The sequence below is a fragment of the Phyllostomus hastatus genome, unplaced genomic scaffold (genome assembly GCF_019186645.2).
Source record: "Phyllostomus hastatus isolate PE091 unplaced genomic scaffold, TTU_PhHast_1.1 phas_scaffold_21, whole genome shotgun sequence".
Lineage (NCBI taxonomy): Eukaryota > Metazoa > Chordata > Mammalia > Chiroptera > Phyllostomidae > Phyllostomus > Phyllostomus hastatus.
In genome coordinates this window covers 3603902-3624273 of record NW_025334017.1, presented here as the reverse complement: position 1 = coordinate 3624273, position 20372 = coordinate 3603902, and the positions used below count along the sequence as shown (strand labels likewise).

General features: G+C 39.7%; 1 protein-coding gene and 1 pseudogene across 1 annotated transcript in view; one reads left to right on the top strand and one right to left on the bottom strand.

Moving 5' to 3' along the window:
- Positions 1-3232: 3232 nt before the first annotated feature.
- On the bottom strand, positions 3233-12072 carry LOC123833235 (annotated as a pseudogene).
- A 6520-nt stretch (positions 12073-18592) lies between these two features.
- BPNT2 (3'(2'), 5'-bisphosphate nucleotidase 2) overlaps positions 18593-20372 on the top strand; it is a 35443-nt gene continuing 33663 nt past the window's right edge. Inside the window, exon 1 of the mRNA XM_045861042.1 lies at positions 18593-19247. Within this exon, the coding sequence (XP_045716998.1) occupies positions 18861-19247 (387 nt within the window). The 5' untranslated portion in view covers positions 18593-18860. The remainder of the gene's footprint in view (positions 19248-20372) is intronic.

Sequence of the window (20372 nt, the reverse complement as noted above, 5' to 3'; positions counted from 1 at the left end):
AACTTATTGTCCATAAATAAAGTTGTTTCAGAACACAGCCACATACATTGGTTTATATATTGTCTATGGTTGCTTTCACACCACAAGGACAAAGTTAAATGGTCACAACAAAGACTATCTGTGCCCTACAAAGCCTAAAATACTTGCCATCTGGCCCCAGTTTGCACATCTCAACTATAAACCATCTAGGTGGGCCTAATAGTTTTTCATTGGGTTTGAAATTATCATTAAGTTCATGGAAAGCTGTGCCCCTTTTAAAGCCAACATTATTTAATGACCTTTTGACATTAGAAAAGTAGCACTGCTATTTTTTAATCCACTTTTAACAGATCTTCATCATTTATTTGTCACAAAAACAGTCATCCGAGAATTAACTACCTTATTGCCAAGCCTGAAGGCAATATCTCTGAAATCCAGCAGCATTGACCCCGGAGTCTTCAGTCTGGAGAAAGAACTGCCACATGTCCAACTTTGAAGAGGACTAAAATATTACATAACCGTAGCATAGTTATATCATGTTACTAAACCTTAACCTGAGCAAAATAGAGAGGCATGGATACATGGAACAGACCAACAGCTGACAGAGTAGAGAGGGCAGGGGGAGCTGGATGAAAGAAGGTGAAGGGATTAGCCAAAGAATGTGTATGAATAACTCATAAACAGAGGCAGCAATGTGGTGATAGCCAGAAGGAAAGGGAAGGGGAGGGGAAGGAATGGGGGCATCTGTAATAGTGTCAACAATAAAAATAAAGTTTAAAAAAGTGTTTATGTTTTGATCTCCAGTTATAAATCTCTAGCTTTCTAAATCTGCTTGTTTTCCCAAAGAGCAGCAAGTTCAAAAGAGTGTCAGCAAAAAAACAAAGTTTCCTTTACAAGGGAAAAATATTTCCATTGTGTTAGTGTTGTGAAATACTTCATTTTAAAAAATAACCTGCAGAGTCTCAGTTTTAACATCACAATTTATAAAAATGAACAAAGAGCAGTTGGGTTATTTTGATATCATGGGGGAAACATGTGACTGTTTTCCTCTAACACCTTAGAAAAATCACCACATTTCGTTCCTCCTTAACAACTTGCTAGATTTCTTTTCTGTCCACATCTGATTCTGCATTTTAAATATGTAGTTGTTAAGAGCACTGGCATAGAACTCAGACTGCCCAAATTCTCCTCCAGTACTTACTCTGTGTGACTAGGTAACAACATGATATTCTGGATATTCTGTATTTCAGTTTTTTCATCTGTAAAATGGGGTCCTGTAGTGCCAGCTTTGGAGGTTTGTTCAGAGAATTCAATGGGGTATGTCATGAAAAGGGCTTAGCAGAGTGTCTGGCCTGCATAAAATTGTTAATAATATTGTCTAGAATTAAGGATTGTTATTGCCTCACTGGAGACTGGATAGACCAATGAGAGCCTTTTGTTTTGATGCTGTAGCAAACACCTTGGCCTCATGGTTATAAAACGTAGACATAGTGTCAGAGACAGATTGCGCCTTTGTCAACAAAACCATCTGGCAGTAGATTAAGCAAATTCAAACAGAAAGAACCTCTTCTGTTTATCAAGGCACAAGGAAAAACATATTAATTATATGGACAGCAACATTACAGGTATTAACGTAAGTCAACATAAACAGTCATTTTTCATTAAGCCCTCTTAAACTCCTAGGAAATCTTAGAATTTATCCAGTTCAACTGCCTGCCTGATTAAGTCATTCTGCCACATTTAACTCCTTCCCACAGCGTGAGAAACACTGTTCCTTGAAGCCATTCACTCCATTTTGAGACTCTTCCTTAGATCCTTCCTTTAATATTCACCGCACTACATGATTGGTGAGACCTGCACCATCCTGGACACCTATCCTATTGTGCTTCAAGTATAACACAACTCCTTTCTTCTTAAAGCATCTCGCCTTCCCTGGGCTCCCCCTCTGGTAAATGTACAACCATGTACATTCACCGGGCTGTGTAACTAGATAAGTATTCTGAATGTGTCCTCAGGCTCAGTCCTCATGTTTAAGAGCAAAATTCAAAGGAAAATTATTTGATCTCTTCACTGTGCTCTATTCTCCAGGTCAGAATCATATAATAATAAAGTACTGAAAGGCAACATAAGGAACTAGAACTCTAACATGCAGTGCCTAGAGAATTAAAAATGGAATGTATTGCTTATTTAGTCCCCCATGCCTCTAAATGGAGTTGGAAAAATATAGAGCTGGGCAATTAAATCAATGTGCTTGTCTTTCCAACATCACGTCAGGAATGGTGAAGGGTCTCAGGTTTCACTGTACTTGCAAGTTACCAAGTGAGCCTGCCACAGTGCCATGGATTCCGCCAGGAGACTGAGACTCCTGGAGCAGAGACCAAGGAGCTTGTCACCCAAGGCCCAGCAAGCAGCCTGCACTCCATGTTCTTGTTGTTTCCACCTGCCCCTCGTGTCTCATGAGAACAAGGTGGAATGGCACATGTGGATGCGGAGAACTCAGTGGTTTGCATCAGAGGTGAGAAACCTTGGGCTTAAACATCCTGCATCTTTTGTAATGGGTCTCAAGCAAAGCTAATCAATTTTTACCCTGTAGGGTGTTACTCTCTTTACTATCTAGACAGCGAACACACCTGCCCTCTGCTCCGGTGGAGTCACTATTGCTATTTCCCAGGCTGAACAACTATACAAACTTCATTGAAAAAGAAATGGAAAACAAAAGCTGTCAGTGCCTATGTTCCAAAGACGTACAAAGTACAAGAGACCCATAGAGAATGGTCTCCCAGCAAACCGCAGGGTTTTATTAGGGGGGGTACTTAATACCTCTAGAACATTAAACTAATCAGTAAGTATTTATGGAATGAACACTGTGTGCTCAGCACTTCTGTAGGTATTATGGAGGATAAAAAGCCCACGGTTTCCAGATTCAAGAAACTTAGAATTCACAGGGACTACTTGATCCAAAATAATAGGGCACCATACAAGACAACCTAAAGTTAAATTAGGAATGATTTACTCATTCACACACAGAAATATTAAGTTCTTAGTATAAACACTAAAATTTACTTAGTGCTGATTGTAAATAGGCACTAATCGAAGCCCTTTATACCTATTTTTTTCACTGTCCACAAAACTTCATTGAAGTGATCAGTACATGTATCTGTCTAAAAAAATTTTAAGTCATCCACTTGATGGTTACAAACACATCTAGATCTGTTTTATTGGTATATTTTTTGGTTTTCTTGGCAAGGGAATATCAAGAATCAAATTCCAAAGTTCTGATTTTTAAAAATCTATAAAAAGGGAGAATAAACACTGTACAATTCAAGTCAAGAAGACAATTCCACGTAAGACCAGCCAGACAAGATGACAAGTAGAAGTGAAATAATCTCTTATACAAAATGCAAAAAGAGTCAAAAGTAAGTTACAAAAGGTAAAATTTTTGTCAGAAAATTGTTACTATGTAGAGCTACATAAGGATGCCTATTAGTTGTTTTCTTTAAGAGGAAAGGAAATCAAACTAGCAGCTTTCTATTCATTTTAGAAAGAAAAATAAGGAAATGTTCAGAAAATACTTCTGACGTTAAATGAATTCTTTCTCATCTGCTCTCTAGAAGTCACAAACATCTGACATATTATTGCCAATCTGTGGAAATGAAAAAATAACATAAATGTTTGGCTTTCAGTGGGCCACTTGAATCAATCATTTGAATGATTTCCAGAGCAATCCTAGATCTGGGCTCAAGGAGTGGGGGGGTCGATGTTGAGTACTTGAAATTCCACTCTTTCTCCAGGGCCCCAGTCCAGACTCCTTCTCTTCTTCATGTTAGAAAGTTTTGCCTCTGTTATATTTCCTATGGGAACCAGCCCCACTTTCCCCACTCCTATATCCACAAAAATTCCAAAGTGGCATTCTCAACTTTGCCTGTAAGAATTGCCCCCACCTGGCTGGTGTAGCTCAGTGGGTTGAGTGAGGGCTGGGAACCAAAGGATCACCAGTTTGATTCCCAGTCAGGGCATGTGCCTGGGTCACAGGCCAGGTTCCCAGTTGGGGCCAAGTGAGAAGCAACCACACATTGATGTTTCTCTCCCTCTCTTTCTCCCTCCCTTCCCCTCTCTCTAAAAAATTAAATAAATATTTTTTTAAAAAGCCCTTTGGTCTTTTAAAAAAAAAAGAATTGCCCAACCTTCAAATCTGACAAGCCGACTATGCTTCTCTCAAAATTGAGTTTATCAAAATCCGTTTGAAAGTCAAAGCTTTCAGGCTGGTTGGAATCACCTAAGATGATCTGTGAGGTAAGTGCAATTGTTTGTAATCTTTCTGCCATTTTCTCTATTCCTTCCTTTTCAAGGAATGGACTTTACTTTTGCTTGCATTTCAGGCTTTCCACTCTCACACAGTGTTTCTTCAATGTATGATAAAAAACCTTGTCGCTACATCACATGATTTCAGGTGGATACAAGTTGGGTCCAAAGGATCTGGATTCAGTTCAGCATTTGCTAGGGTTTTGCTCTTCTTGCCCTGCTTCTCATTTGTGACCTCACACCTGCAGGAGAGGTCACAGCAACTCCCTGACTTGGGTCTGCAGATTCAGTTGCTGACTACTGCCAGATTTTTTAATATGATGCTGGATAATTCTGATGAAGCCAGCACACTTTTGGAAAGAGTTTGGGTCCAGTCCTTTCACTTTCTTCAGATGTTCTCAGTTGCTGAAGGGCCCATTTTTCTCTTGCCGTTCAATACTATGAGTATTTTTGGCTCAGTTAGCACCAAGTCTTACAATATGCCTTAACAAGACTTCTGAACAAATGTTAACATCTACTCCCACAAAGCTGACACACTCTTCTCCAGCACTGTCCGGTGTTGTCCTGAGGAATGCCTGGGAGGCATCGTGCTGACACATTCCAACTCTAACATGTCTCACTCAGTTTTCACCAGCTCAACTAATGGATCTTCTATACATCTTGCTACGGAAACTGCACTCCTCAAATTAGAGTCCAGTCCCGGCATCTATTTGTTAGCTACAGGGCTGACACTGTAAGCTAATGCTCCTGCTTCACTGACCATACGCTGGACAACATCCAATAGTGCAAAGTAATTTTTCATGACCATGTCAGCAGAGTAAGCTTCTGTTTCCCTGTTTCCCAGCAAGCAGTTCCATTTCCAATCACCACCATGCTGCTGTTGAAATCCAGCAAAAGCGTTTTCATTTTCTCTGCCTCTTTGAAGCCTTGTCCACAATGCAAGCAAACCACATAGTATAATGCATCTGGCTGGTAAGAGAAATTATAGCTAATTTGCAACCATGTTTGTAACCAAGATCCATAAGCCCTGGAACAAGGTTTAAGAGGAGCTGACAAAGTTTCCATCCAAACATCATTACTGACTCCTTCTCTGCATCTAATGTTAGTTTGGCTCTGAATTCTCTACAGTAGAGAGGATAAACAAGTCATTTAAAAGAATCATCCATTGACTTGCGTAAGATCTTCATTGACTCCCGTCTTGCAAAGTGACATGGTCTTCACTTGTTTTGGATGCAGCACCTACAGAATTCAGTCTTTTTTTTAAAAAAAGATTTCATTTATTTATTTTTAGAGAGAAGAGAAGGGAGGAAAAAAAGAGAGGGAGAGAAACATGGATCATTTTCCTGTTGTTTGCCCCCCAACAGGGGACTAAACCCACAACCCACCATGTGCCCTGATGGAAATCGAACCAGCAAGCATTTGGTTTGTGGGACAATACCCAACCAACTAAGCCACACTGGCTGGGCAGAATTCATTCTTAACTCCATCAAGAGTGTTGACCTTGACTGTAGTATATTCAAGTTTTCTCCACAGTTAATTGACAAAATCTGATGATGTTGAATAGTTTTCATGTTGCATGAAAAAATTCTGGTAGAGGTGAAACTTATCATTATCTTTCTCATTTACTTTTTTAAAGGACACTTTGCTGGAGATGATGGAATAGAAATATATGTATTGGGGCACAATTTCCTTTTGAAGTCATGTGTATATCTGTCTTTAGCAATCATGCCTGCTAAAATATGCTGCACTCCTATTTCAATGTCCTAGAGTGTCAAAAGCCTTTATACCTTCAGTTGAATGTTAGACAGCAGATTGAACTTCTGTGGATTCTCAAGCAGTGTCCTGGCTGCTTCCTCCAATCTAAACTGCCTTTCTCATTGGGCTTTGATAACTTTGCTCCAAGTTTTACAAGGAGAGGGGACCTAAAAAAACAGAATTTATTTACTAAAAATTGTGTACTTAGTCTTACACATTTAAACTTTAGTCACCTTCAAAGTACTCTCCATTTGATGCAATACACCTATCAAGACATTTTTTTCCACTGCTCAAAAAACTTTTTGAGCTTGTCACTTTTGATGCCTTTTAGTGCTTCTGCCATATTTTGTCTTGCCTCTTCCACATCAGCAAACTGTTTCCCTTTGAGGGCTTTTTTTACCCAAGGAAACAAAAAGAAGTCATTTGGGATGAGATTGGGTGAATAGGAAGGGTAGGGCATGGGGGTCATGCCAGTTTTGGTCAAAAACTTCTGGACACTCAGCACAGTGTGGGCAGGTGTACTCATAAATCACCCATTATGAAATGGGAAAACACATTGAAAGAGTCTTCAAAAAAAAATTCACTGAAGACAGATGCAGCCTCTCACAACAACGCCAGCTGGTACACTGATGCAGATGGGTTCCCAAAACACTCACCTAGTGGTGGAAGCCTGTACTACAAGGGTCCTGTCTTCCAGAAGATAATTGCAGTTTTGGGGGGATACCCCCTTGTATATGGAGGTGACACTTTCTAGTTCTTCAAAAGTTTTGCAGTTCAGCAAGGGTCTTAACAAGCATTCACACATCTTCCCCTCCTTCTTAATTTTCTGGATTGTACTACAAATCTTTGCAACAGCCCATAGCTTCCCTAGGTTTGTTAAACTTCTCTCAAGTAATCAGTGCCACGATTATTAATGAGCTCTTTTCAATAATGTACAATGAAGGGAATTGTGTTATCACCATTAAAGAGATGAATGATGTTGGCACAAACTCCAAGATTCGATATCAGTTCTCTCAGATAAAACCTGTACTATGTCCTAGTTCATTCCCACCTCCTCATTGTATTATTGGCATTCACCACAAAACCAACAGGTTTCCGAGGACACGTTTCAGTCTTCACTTTCTTTGAAGGGGACTGACTGCCCAGCTGTACAGTCATCCTCATTCTCTTCCTTCTGGCTCACCCCTTCCTGCAGGTGCCTGTGAGTGGCGTCTCTGCGTGTGGCTCTCACACTTGACGCAGCTGTCTTTGTTGGTTTCTTCACCAACTTTTCACTCTTTGGTCCTCTGAGCTGAAGGTGAGGGAGAAGAAAAATGGTCTATTAGAAATGCTCTTTGACTCACTTGCTGCTGAAGATTTAGAAAGCTTCCAAGTTTTCCATACTGTAAATGGCATTGGGATATATATTTGCGTGCAGAAGTTTTTTTTTTTCAATTCATTGAATCAAAGCACTATCTACAGGCATAGTCTCCTCATACATATGCTAAATCGTTTCTTAATATTGTTCTGCCCCTGGGAAATGCCTAAGAATCCATGTTTTATCAAACCTTTAGCATTTAGTATCTTGTTTTGTCTAAACTGCGTATCTGATTATTAGTGAGGTTGACCATTTTTCCAAGTTTATTTATTAACCACTTATATTTCCACATTTGTGAATTATTTTTTACATAAGTTGGCCAATTTGTCTTAGTGTTTCCCTATTGATTTGTATGACATAATTATGCCAAATATTTCTTTGACTTTGTTATTATTTATTATTCTGTTAATAGAAACTTTAAATTGTAGTGTATTTAAAAATTTTAAACTCTTCCATTTTTTTCCAATGTGTTTTAATCTAAGAAAATTATTTCTAATTTAAAAGATCAATCAGTATACATTGATATCTTCTTCTATTTTGGGGGGTTGGGGGGTTTTGTACATTTAATTTCTTAATTGAGCTATAATAGTATTTTTAAAATCTTATGTTGATTTCAAGTTTAGCAGTGCTTCACCAAATAGCCATCTTCAATATTTAAGTGGATGCTGTGTGCCTAATGTGTGCTGGAGAATTAAATTGCCTTTGCACAGTTCAAAGAGAGAAGCTTAGAACCAATGCGTTAAGTCATAAATTTTGGTTTCATAAAAGACAGATCATTCTAAATGGTGACGATGTTTAAAATTTTTAACAACTGACATGCCATGTGCTCTAAACATCCAAGTGGACACTGGCCGTGAAGAACTGACAACAGCATTTCAGTGTGACAGGATGGCCATCAAGCCTGGCTAAAATTACTTGAGTATGCAATGGACCACCTTGGGGTTAAAAGTACAATCGCCACATGCCTCAGCTCAGGAGTTTTGGTTTATGGCTGTTTATGCTTGTATGACTTTTTCATTTTTAACACTATCCTAGTTTAAACAGTCCTGTTACATACGGTTAATGCAACTGGGCATTGCCCCTCTCTGTTTTCCCAGGCATAAAGCATCATGTAATCAGTCATCTGGCCAGGTCTGTGCCAGGTGCTGAGGAAGTTATAAAGAAAAACTAGATTACAAGCTTGAGAACTAACTAATCATTCCAATAAATAAAACAGATAACTTTAATATAAAACACATTTAGTGAAAAGCAAACCTGTGCCAGCTGGCACTGCCTAGTTAGGTTGGTCAGGACAGGCAATGTAAACAGGGTGGGGAGATGGCTTTGAGGCCAGGGCTCCTGGAGGGAAGTGGTAGAAGGTGATGTCATCCTTGGTCAAGGGGAATTCCCCAGCAACCACAGGACAGAGGCCCAGAGGCCAAAAACAAAAGCCTCACAAAGGGAGCAAGCATGAGGAAAGGAAGCAGGGGGCAGCCTGCCCCTCCCTGCAGGGTAACTTGGTGTGCAAATCCAAGAAGCCCCCCAGTCTCAGCCAGTCCAAGGTCAATGGATCATGGCAACCTGACCCGGAGTCCTTTGTCCTTGAGAAAGGACCTTCCTCAAACAAACTAGCACAGGGAACACAATATGGACCAAGTGTCTGAGGAAAGTACATAGAAAAGTGTGGCCTTCACAGTGTGAGAAATGCTAGTAAAGAATAAGCATTTGAGGAAAACAACCTTTTGGCTGCTAGACTGTGTTTCTTTGATTGCATGAGACTAGGTCATGTCGGTGGATTGGAGTGAATATTGTGCATAAATAATTAGGAAGACAGAGCAGTGCTAAACTGAACAGTAAAGGTTTGGAGTACAATAGACATTCAGAGGATGGGCTGATGAGAGTAGGCTGGCATGGGAAGAGGGCCAACTTCATGGGCTCGGAGGACTGCTTAGACTTGGCTAGGCAGAGAAGGGCAGGAGGGTGCACAGCAGAAGGGAAAACAGCTTCGGTGGCAAACAAAAGATGCACCCAATCTTACAATCTCAAACTGTTAAGGGAAAACAAACTTGATTTTTCTTTCAAATATTTGTTCTTTCTTCAGCCACAGTCACAGGACCCCTTTCCTGGACATCTCAGCTTTGACTGAAGCCTGCCTTAAGTGCTCTAGTCTAGGAAGTGTGCATTTACCCCTCTTTCTATTGCAGTCTTGCTATGATTGACATCCACATGTGATTTCACTTTTAAATGTCACTCTGTTTCCCCTTATCCAGGTCATTCTTTGAAGGACCTTAGGTCACAAATCCAGCCAGACTGCAAACTTGGTCCTGATCATTTATGCCTATTTGCCACGTACTCCTTCAAGAAGTACATCAATTTGCCATTCCCTAGTCATCTGCATTCTAGTTGGATTAGCGGAAAGGATGTCTTTTCTCCTTTATTTGATATTTTACCTTTACAAGTCAGTGGGGAGAATGGGCCTGCAGACTGTGCTACATAGGAATAGAAGGCATTTCTTATCTTCTTAAAACATTACACTAGGATCATCTTGCTGGGACATGCAGTTACAGCATATCATGATCTTGGCAGAAATGTGGATGTGAGCTCCGCCCCTCTACCCTATTTTGTCTCCAGAGAGTTTCATTAACATTGTATGTGGAATCTATTTCTTAACTTGGTTTCTTCCCCTTCCCTCCTTCCTTCTAAAAAATCAGCCTGAGGTATAATCTATATATAATAAAATTCACAAATTCTAACTGTTCTATTTGCTGAATTTTGTCTGCTGTATAGAGTCAGGTGAGCAGTCCCACAATCATGCTATGGAAGGGCTCCCTGCTGCCAGCTCCCTCCTCCCAGCCCTGCCTTCTGCACAGTTGGCCCCTTCCTTCATTATGAAGAGGGATGTGAGCATAGACATGTGAATGTCCCCAAGGGCTTCTTGTTCTCAATCTACACAGTAATTGCACTTTTCTGATCATTTCCTACTAGGTATCCTGAAGAATCAGGAATCATTAAAATCCATCTCCCTTTTGCCCACTTACTAGGAGCCATCAGCTGGACTCACTATCTTTGTTGACTTGATCTATGTACATCAAATACATATTTATTCCATGTTTCCAAAGATATGTCACTATCACTGATGTCTTTTCAGAGGCTGAGTCACAGAACTCCAAACTTAAAGGGGAAGAAAGGCACAGTTGAAACTAGATGTGCAATTTTTCTTCCTATTACCTTCAGCTAGCTAGATTTTGATAAGATTTTGTGTCTGAAAGATTGTTACACTTATTCTATTAATCTATGGAGTAAGAAGAAATAAAAAGTAATGAATGAGGTTCAGAAAAGAGTATGGGGGATAGGCAATGGCATTGTAGATATGGTGGGGTCAAAATGCATTATAAACCACTTTTTGAACATGGGTCAAGGCAAGAATAATGCCAGGTTCTGGGATGCCACACCAGAATAAGATGTGGGTCTTGCCTACAAGGAGCCCACAAGTCCAATACAGAAGGTAGCCAGGTATTCAGGTAGTGACAATAGCATGAGATACATACAAGGGCTATCTGCTATGCAAGCATACACAAAAACCAGGGAGCTTATTCTTTGGTCAGGAAGCCACCTGGAGACAGTGATCTGAGACCAGGATTGAAAAATGTTCAGCGTATAAAACCTGGGAATTTGTTTCTCAGAGTTGTTCGTGGTAATAAGTCATTCATGAAGTAGAAATGAGAGAATATTTAAAATTAAATGGTATTATTTGAAGCATTCAAAAAGTGAGGAAAGTTGCAATGTGAATCAGATCATATGCAAATCTAAAGTGATTCAATTGAGTGGAGGAGAGAGAAAGAGAGAAAATGTGCCACACCATGGAACAGACACTTGGCAGGAGCTGAAAGCCCAAGTCAGCACTCCTACTGCCTTCCCAAGGAGGGTGATGTTGCCCATATCCAAGCATGAGGTAGGAATTATGTTGAGCAGAAAATGGGAGACCATGGTTCCTGATCCAGCTTTGGAGAACTCAGTTTACTCACCAATAAAGTCAAGAGATGGAGCTGAATTATCTCTCTAGTGCTTTAACTTCTAGAATTTGCTGATTGTTGTTCACCTGGCAGGTGTTTGTAGCTTTATCATTTATCAAGGATGTTAAGATGTTACTTGAGGAACTCAAATAAGTGGGACAATGATGGCTGTATCTGCCCTGGAGCTCTTCAAAGGAAAACAACATCAGGCTATTCTTCCTCAGTAGCTATGGCTTTTACCACGTGTAGAGAATTCAAATGAAAGTAACCCTGCTAACCTGGCTGAATGATTCGACCAGAGCCAAAGATACCCACAGAGATGTATCTAAGAACTATAGCATGACACAAATAACTTGGGGTGAAACACTGTCAGTATGTGTTACACAATCAGAGATCCTAGTGGTGGTGTGAGCATGAGACATGAAAGAAAAAATGGGTCACTGGAGTTGCTTTGTACTCTATATGACTATGAGTCATCTTGAAGCACATTACAATCTGCTGAACATTACAGTTTTAGAAGCACTGAGACACAGAATGTCTCTAAGTTGCTGAGTATGTTCCTAGGGTTCCTCATTACTGCCTGAATTCTTAAATAAATACTCGTCACCTAGAGTAATCTGAGTGTCTTTTGTCTTTTCTAACTATGAATACCTCAAGGACAGGCAGGAGGCTCTCGGACTGAATCATGCTCATGCATAAAGACAGATGAGGAAGAGACTTCATTCTGCTAAAAGAATATGTGCTTCTAGAAGACCTGGTTGCATAATAAGGTATTAGTAAGTTGAAGCTGCAAAAATATATATTTTTTCTATTTGGTTTGCAATTAAGATGAAGAAATAAATTGGGAAAGTTGGCTTTATGACTTAATTGATGATATGGGAATTGTAATTGACAGGAGCTCTGAAGGGTCTGAGATTTTACCCTACTTGCAGCTAACATGTTAGCCTGTCAGTTGTGTGGATGCTGGCAGAAGCCACAAGTATCCTGGCTCAGAGACAAAGCAACTGTGGTATTCACGGTGTCAGCATTTGTATCTGGTTTTCAAGCCCCAATTCTCACAGGGTATAAAAGGGTTGAGACTCATGCATGGGGGGGCTTGCATTCCAGGAGAACTTTCAGCATAGGAAACTTAAATCATTTATAATTGTGGTAAGTTTGCCTGATATACATAAGACATGTGTCCCTTCCTCTGGAGGGAGATACCATCTGTGTCATTCAAGGATGTTTGTAGAGCAAACATTCCTGCAAATACAACATCCTTGAAAAGGGAGCGTCTATGCTGAAAAAACAAGCAGAAACAGTCACAGAGAATTCTCTCCCGAATTTGGGGAGTATAAAATATAAAAGTATATTTCATGCTGTAAGGGTAAACAGTGTTTAGTGAAGTTTTTCTCTGTTATGCCTACATGTAAAAAATTTTTGTTATCTTTTACATTGGAAAAAAGTTGAGAACCATTGGCATATTACTAAATACATTTAGTTCTTACATTCTGAGCACATGACATGGTTTACATAATACCCAAATCTGTGCACTAGCAGTATGTATTATGTTAGAGTCCTTCTATAATATACAGTTGACCCTTGAACAATCCCCTTGCAGTCGAAAATCCACTTTTGATTCTGCAAAAACTTTTCTTTTTTAAAAGATTTTATTTATTTATTTTTAGAGAGGGGGAAAGGGAGGGAGAAATAGAGGGAGAGAAACATCAATGTGTGGCTGGCTCTCACATGCCTCCTACTGGGGACCTGGCCCAAAACCCAGGCATGTGCCCTGACTGGGAATTGAACTAACAACCCTTTGTTTTGCAGGCCAGTGCTCAATCCACTGAGCCACACCAGCCAGGGCCCAAAAACCTTTCTAATAGCCTACTGTTGACTGAAATCCTTACTGATAGCATGAGACAGTAGATTAACATATATTTTGTATGTTATATATATTATATGCTTTATTTTTATAATAAACTAGAAAAAAGAAAATGTTATTAAGAAAACAGTAAGATTCATCTGCCAGTTTTTAATTGTCACAAGTCCCCCTCATGAAAATTTCTAATATATGTACTGAAAAAAGCCACATATACATGAACACGTACAGTTCAAACCCATGCTGTTTAAGGGTCAACTGTAAATTATGAACATAATTCCACAGACTACATACTCTACTCATGGTTGGTGAATCCATTCAAGTATTACTTTTTGAAGACTAGAACATTTTAGATACTTTGCTGTATTTTTTAACCTAATGGAGTTTTAAGAACATAATTTTAACTTGGGTTTAAGGTAGATAGTGTTCAAAATGTGTAATATGAATTCATATGACAGAATAAAATGTGGCAAATTTTATATCACTGACTGAATTAATTGATGCTTTGTCAAGCACTGAGTTAAATAAAAAGCACACACAAAAATTAACAAATATTTGACATCTTGATGGCTACAATGCAAATATTTATTTCAGCTGACTTACATGTTTGTGAAACAAATGTTTTGAACACTCAAAATAAATGTTGGGTCTTTAATGTATTTGTTAAGTTCAATATTTTTAAAAACCCTTTACATGATAGGCAAAATTTTGTTAAAACTAGTTTTAAAAGTCCAGTTCAATAAGTATTTACTGAGTTTGCATACGAAACAGGATCTGAGTCATGTCAGAGATATAATGATATGTAAAATACCTCTCTGAGTTCATGTTGGTCACATAGCTTAGAGTGATTATAATTTTTTAGGCTAAAAGTTATATGTAGTTTTCTATTGTAGGTACCTACAACATTGCCTTTATTTAATAAGTATTCACTATTATTGTTGCTAAGGCCAGGACCACAATAAAACTTCATAATGCTAAAATAATTATTTTATATTAATTGAAAAAAATTACCCATTTAGTTGAATATTTCTAAATCTAGGGGGAAAACAATTTTAAGAATGAATGTAGATCATATATTAGAAATAGAACATCCACAATCCTAACATATGAAAACCATTGTCCCCAAAATTTTATGTGCTGCCAAAGATACAACTGTAATGACAGAACCAAATACCATATCACTGGTCTGTTAAAACATGGAATTATTGTGTTTATAGGATTGAATCATTTAAGGGAAGGCAACAAATAATACTCTTTTTGGAAGTTTATTATTTAAACATGAAGAAATGCCATAAGTTCATTGAACCTTTGATTAATTATATTGTCCCCCTAAAGCACCTGGGGAGAAAAATACAGGAAAACTAACTGGCAGATCTCTCTCTCTCTCTCTCTCTCTCTCTCTCTCTCTCTCTCTCTCACACACACACACACACACACACACACACACACACACACACACATATACAGAGTTTCTCCAAGGTAAATTTGGGGGTCAGGGGTCATTCAGACAAACCAAAATATCTTCATCATTTAAGATGTTAATAATTTCATTAATGGGTACTATTTATTTCGCATAATATGGAGAGTATAAAGAAAGATGGTATTTGTAGAAAGGTAGCAAAACCCATTTAGGAGAGGTCCTTTGTTGGGTGCAATCCGGACTAGAGTGGGTCAGTTAATTGAGAAAACACAGTTAATGTGGGAAATTATGGAAAACCTACACATCTTAAACACGTAAAGGATGTCCATATATTATCGTTTGCCTATCTTGTAGCATAAGGCAAGGACTTTTCTCTGAGTATATTCACTACTTGCAGTTCCTTTTTTTCATAAACATTTTCTATATTCAGAACTTTTCATCACCTCACAAAGAAGCTCTGGGTGCATTTGCAGTCACTCTGTATTCCCTACCCAACCACCCACCCACCAGTTTCTTGCAGTCACTAATCTACTTTTTTTCTCTGTGGATTTACCTATTCTGGATGTTAATATAAATGGAACTATTCAATATGTGACTTAAAAAAGTTTTATTTCCATTCTACACACTCCTACTTGACAATCATCAGCTATTTTGCTATATCTGTAGGTCTGTATCTGTATTTTTATTTGTATTTTGTTTTTTTAGTTTCCATTTAATAAGTGAGATCATATGGTATTTGTCCTTCTCTGTCTCTTTTTTTTTTCACTTAGCATAATGACCTCAAGGTCCATCCATGTTGTCACAAGTAACAAGATTTCATTCTCTTTTTTTTGGGCTGAATAATATTCCATTGTATATATACCCCACCTTCTTCATCTTTTTATTCATTCATCTACTTCAATCATATAAGTAATACATCATTTAGGATGACCAGCTTCAGTTGTTTTAAGTCAAGCAATTTGCTTTCATCATTGGTTTGAACTTTTGATTCATTTTCTTCACAATCAGCAAAAATGTTTTCTCCAAACCTAATTTGATGGCAATTTTTGTTTTTACCAACTTGCCTTTATCAAGTAATCTAAAGCTGTCAGCTTTATATTTACACTCACACTTAGTTATTTTACATAATATTTAACTTATATATATTTATAATAATAACCACAATGGCAAAATGAGGTTGAAATAAAACTAACTCAAAAAGTATATAAAGTTTGACTAGTGACAGTGAAAAGAGTCAGGTGTTCGAAAAGCACCTGACCTTACTAGGTGTGAGCACCCAAATGGTGGGAGCAGTGTCTGGCAAGCCAGATCAGTGGAAGGTGGTTAAAAAAGTTGTTACTATATGTCAATTTTTATTGCTATCAGTATTTACACAGAAGAAATATTAGGTTGTCCTCATCTCCTTCAACAACTAGAGAAAAGGTTATTTTTGAAAGACCAGGTTGCTTCAATTCACGAACCACACATTCATAAATTATTTTACTTTTACTTTCATATAATTTTCATCAGTATAAATACATTTTTGAAGGTTCTAACAACTTGTTATTAAAAAAGCAAATTTCTTCCAAATTCCTATGGAGGTTTTAAGATGATATCACTGTCCCACATGTAATTAATTAAACTTTTTCTTCTTGTCATGAAATTGTTAATAATCCTCACCTGAGGACATGCTTATTGATCCTAGAGAGAGGGGAAAGGAGGAAGAGAGAGGAGGAGAAACGTCAATATGAGAAAGAAACATCTATCTGTTGCCTGTCATATGCTCCTAACCACGGACCAAATCTGCAATACAGGCATGCACCCTGACCAGCAGTTGAACCTGAGACCTTCAGTTTACAGGATGACGCTCCAACCAATTGAGCCACACCAACCAGGGCTACATGTTATCTTTTATCAATTATTACCTAGTACTAGAGCACCTCTTAAAACTATGATCTTTAAACTCACTCTCATTCTTCTCACATGCCTTGGCATTTTCTCCCTCAATTCTTAAATCCCGTTATCGTAGTGTTAATGCTCCAGAGCTTTTAGCATCTATCTTGTTGTCCCACTGATGTTTTGTATAGTGTCACAGCGACCAAGGCTTAAGATTTCTTTCCAATATCCTTGGAAAACAATATTTGGTTTATTTTTACTGAATGGTTTTCTAATGATGCTTTTAATATTTTTGTAACTACTACCCAACTCATCCATTTTGCGGGTCTCATAGTGCAGTTTCAGGTGGTTCTTTTGAACTCAGGCCTTTATACTTCAACCCTTAGTCCTTATATTTATTCTTGGATTTGGTGACTTTCACTTTCAGACTCCTACTTAAAGGAGATTTGTTTAATTTTGAAGATGCTCCCAAAGCTGACAAAGACAGTACCAGTTTCCTAAGATCTGGTGCTGCCAACATTCCAGGAACTGTTCACTGATTTGTATTTGTACTGGATTTTGTGCTGTGATTATTTTTAAACTGGTTACAGATTGCTGGCAGGGAAACCAAGCAATCAATAGTTTTTGTTTATTGTATCTGTATAACCACGTGTTTATTTATCTGTATAACCATATGCAAATTCTACAGGTGCCCTGAATTCTAAGGAAGTGGTAAAAATCTGGCTGTCTCTAATGACTTGCTTAGCAATAGAAGTTCAGGATGCATTCTGTATACTTACAGTTTTTAAGGTTGTTAATATTAAAGCCCACTTAAAACCAATGACTTTTGGCTATTAACAGTAAAATAGGCTGCATTTTAAGTCCATTTTATATAAATATTCTAACATTTTAGAATGATACTACACCTCATGATATTTGCTTTTAAGATGGAGGATAAACTTATCAATACTAATTATGCTACTTAAAATTTAAGTATTCACTATTCTTGCTAAGATCAGTGGCATAGTAGAAGGGAGTTGTTCCTATTAAATGCTTCTGTAAGTACATTTGGAAGGCCTACATTGACTCCCAAGATTATGTATTCTAGTTTGAAAGAATGTCCTGGGACAACCTTGATAGCAAATGTCCTTGCTCAGGCAATTCCTCTCCTTCCTCAACCTGTGGGAGGAAGGTGTATTTAACCTTGGAAGTGAAAAGAGGCTGGAGTGTTTTTTCATTATGAAAGCCCAGCATCAGGGCATGTTTTTCAGCCATATAAAGCAGTGCTTTTCACCTGGTGTTTCCCAGAACACTGGTGGGGTGAAAATACTTTTTAAAACATGCAGTATTTGAGTAGTCAGGGGCACTGACCTCTTTTCCCTTCGACTGTCAAATAAAAAAAAGACAACAGCCAACACAACGATAGCCGTTCTATGTGAATGAATCAAAATTATACTTTTGAGGGGGTCAGATCGGCAAAATACATATTTTTTGGTGTGCCATACAATGAAAAAGGTTAAAAATCACTGACATAGAGGATGGTTTATACTGTCAAGTGGAAGTAATGCGTGATATCGATGCATACCGATATAAATGCATAAGCATTTAGATTACGACAAGAGATGCCAACAGAATAAAGAAGCAAGTAAAATTCCTCCGGTCACCTCTCACCTCCTGTTCTGCCTGCAAGAGCGCAGAAGCAATTTAAAAAGGCAAGCGCTGAAGAAAAAAAGCTTGCAGACCTCTCTCAAAATGACTTATTTTCCTTCGTTCTTCAACAGTCAAGACTGTCAATATAGCTTTTTTTCAGGCATACATTAGCTTTCAAAGATAGATTACATTTTCACAAGACACTCATTATCCTTTCCTGTGTGGAGAGCAGCTTCGCCACATCCAGAAGTGATTCGAAAACTGAAATAACGCGGGACCCCAACAAAAACAGGCAGCCAGTCCAACGCGTGTAAAGGCACATAGCCGTCCGCCCCGCCCCAAGGGAGGAGTCCCTCTTGCCCCGCCCCTTACTCTCACCCCGCCCCCTTCCGTAACCCGGATACACACCCACGCTACCCTTTCACCTCCCGGCAGTTGGCTAACGTGGACTGGAGACCCGCTGGCCCGCAGTGGAGTCGGGGTGTGCCGCCCAGGGGAGTTGGGCGCGCGGGACTGCGAAGGTGTGCTTCGCAGCGCAGCTCATCTTTCCCAGAAGGAGCTATGGGGCGGGCGGGCGCCGGGGAGCGGGCGCCTGTGTAGTACGCACGGTTCCTGGCCCGGGAGCTCGGCGGTGGCGTGCGCTGGGAGGCCTTTGAAGGCCGCGGTCCGGAGTGCTCACCTTCTGGCGCTATGGCCCCCATGGGCATCCGCCTGTCCCCCCTGGGGGTGGCCGTGTTCTGCCTGCTGGGGCTCGGCGTCCTTTACCACCTCTATTCGGGCTTCCTGGCCGGTCGCTTCAGTCTTTTCGGCCTGGGCAGCGAGCCTGGCGGTGCGGCGGCGGGACCCATGGCCGTGGCCGACGGCGGCACCGTGGACCTGCGCGAGATGCTGGCCGTGTCCGTGCTGGCTGCCGTCCGTGGTGGCGACGAAGTGAGGCGCGTCCGCGAAAGCAACGTCCTCGAGGAGAAGTCCAAGGGGAAGACGCGCGAGGGAGCCGACGACAAGATGACCAGCGGGGACGTACTGTCCAACCGCAAGATGTACTACTTACTTAAGACCGCCTTCCCTAATGTGCAGGTGGGTGCTGCGAGCGCCGGGCACAGTAGGGCTGCGAGCGGAGCGCTCAGGCCTGGGATCACGGGAGCTTTGGAACATGGCTCATCACGGAGACTCTTCCCAACTGCCCTAGATCTCGGGGTTCTGGCTCCTATTTTGCAGATGTGGATGGAGATTGAGACGCTGAACTTTAGGTGTTCAAGGTCACACAAACAGTTAGTTGGAAGAGCTAGGTGAGATTGCAGGCAGTCTGACCCATGCCCCATGCCCCCTGGTCCCTGCTGGAGGGTGTGTGTGGCATATGCACCTGAGATCTGGAGCTTTGGGTTTGGGAGAGCTGTCACATCAAAATGCTAAGGTTAAGCACTTCTGTAAAATGAAAGGTGTTGAACTAGAACCCCCAAGGTCCTCTAGCCTTCATCGATTTAATTACTGGAACGTTTGTGACTGTACAATACACATTTTCTGGCCCATGTACCTACCAGGAGCCAAATGAAGGCCAGCAACTGTGAACGTGTTGCTGCCTGGCCTCTGTGGGGTGGATGCTTATGAATTAACTGTAGTTGTCATTATCACGACCCTCTTAATGCCACATATTTTGGGGACCCTTCAAGGAAGTGTTTGGAAGTATATTTCTCAGTAACTTCAACTGTCTATCCGTTATTTCCTCATAAAATAGAAATTGAAGAGTACTTGCCTTGGGTACATTTCTGGTAAGGAATTGATATTTTCTTAGGGAAATTCAGACATTTTAACTACTAGGAAGAAAAATTGTTTCCAGTGGAATTTAATTAGTTAGATAAACAGTGAAATCTAACTCCGAGCTTCTTTGGAAGGTATTTGACCTTAATACTGTTGTTCTTGAGTGAGTTAGGAGAGTATTGTCATTGTAGAATTACTTATCATAAGTAACCCTTCTGGCCTATCTTATTATTCCTGTGTGTTTTTTTTTTCTTCCTCTACCTTTTCTCCTTTTTTTTTTTTTTTGCAGTATCAAGGAGTATTGAATTTCATATTATTAGCTGCTGAATACAGATGTAATTGATACAAGAATTCTCAAACAAAACACACATCTTCACTTTTTCTTTTGCCCCACCCTGCTTTATCACAGTGAGCTTCTCTTCTCCAAAAAATAGCATTTTTCCC